This window comes from Geospiza fortis, unplaced genomic scaffold, assembly GCF_000277835.1.
Source record: "Geospiza fortis unplaced genomic scaffold, GeoFor_1.0 scaffold96, whole genome shotgun sequence".
Classification (NCBI taxonomy): Eukaryota; Metazoa; Chordata; class Aves; order Passeriformes; family Thraupidae; genus Geospiza; species Geospiza fortis.
This window is the reverse complement of record NW_005054454.1, coordinates 161,609-161,891: the sequence shown is the minus strand read 5'-3', so window position 1 is coordinate 161,891 and position 283 is coordinate 161,609. Positions and strand designations below refer to the sequence as shown.

Genomic DNA, 283 nt, shown 5'->3' with positions numbered 1-283 from the left:
CCCCCGCCGTTGGGCGGGGGCGCGCCGGGGCCCGGGGGCCCGGGGACAGCCTCCTCCATGGACCTGGTCAGCAGCGTGGGCCGGGCAGCCAGCAGCTTGGGCGCCGAGCTGGGGATACGCTGGTGGTCGCTCAGGTGCGGGATGGAGGAGTCGGAGTCGCAGCGAGTTAAATCTCTGCGGTGGAGAGCGCCGGGAGAGAGCGGTCAGTGCCGGCCCGGCCCGGCCCCGCACACACGGATGGCAGCAGCGGCTGAGGGGGCCCCAGTGACGCCGGAGAGGGGCT

The 283-nt window shown here is 74.9% G+C and overlaps 1 protein-coding gene across 1 annotated transcript in view; it reads right to left on the bottom strand.

Moving 5' to 3' along the window:
• Nucleotides 1-283, bottom strand: part of STIM1 (stromal interaction molecule 1) — a gene marked incomplete at its 5' end in the record, with an annotated part of 45,856 nt that overhangs the window by 2,135 nt on the left and 43,438 nt on the right. Inside the window, one exon of the mRNA XM_031062620.1 lies at nt 8-174. Within this exon, the coding sequence (XP_030918480.1) occupies nt 8-174 (167 nt within the window). The remainder of the gene's footprint in view (nt 1-7; nt 175-283) is intronic.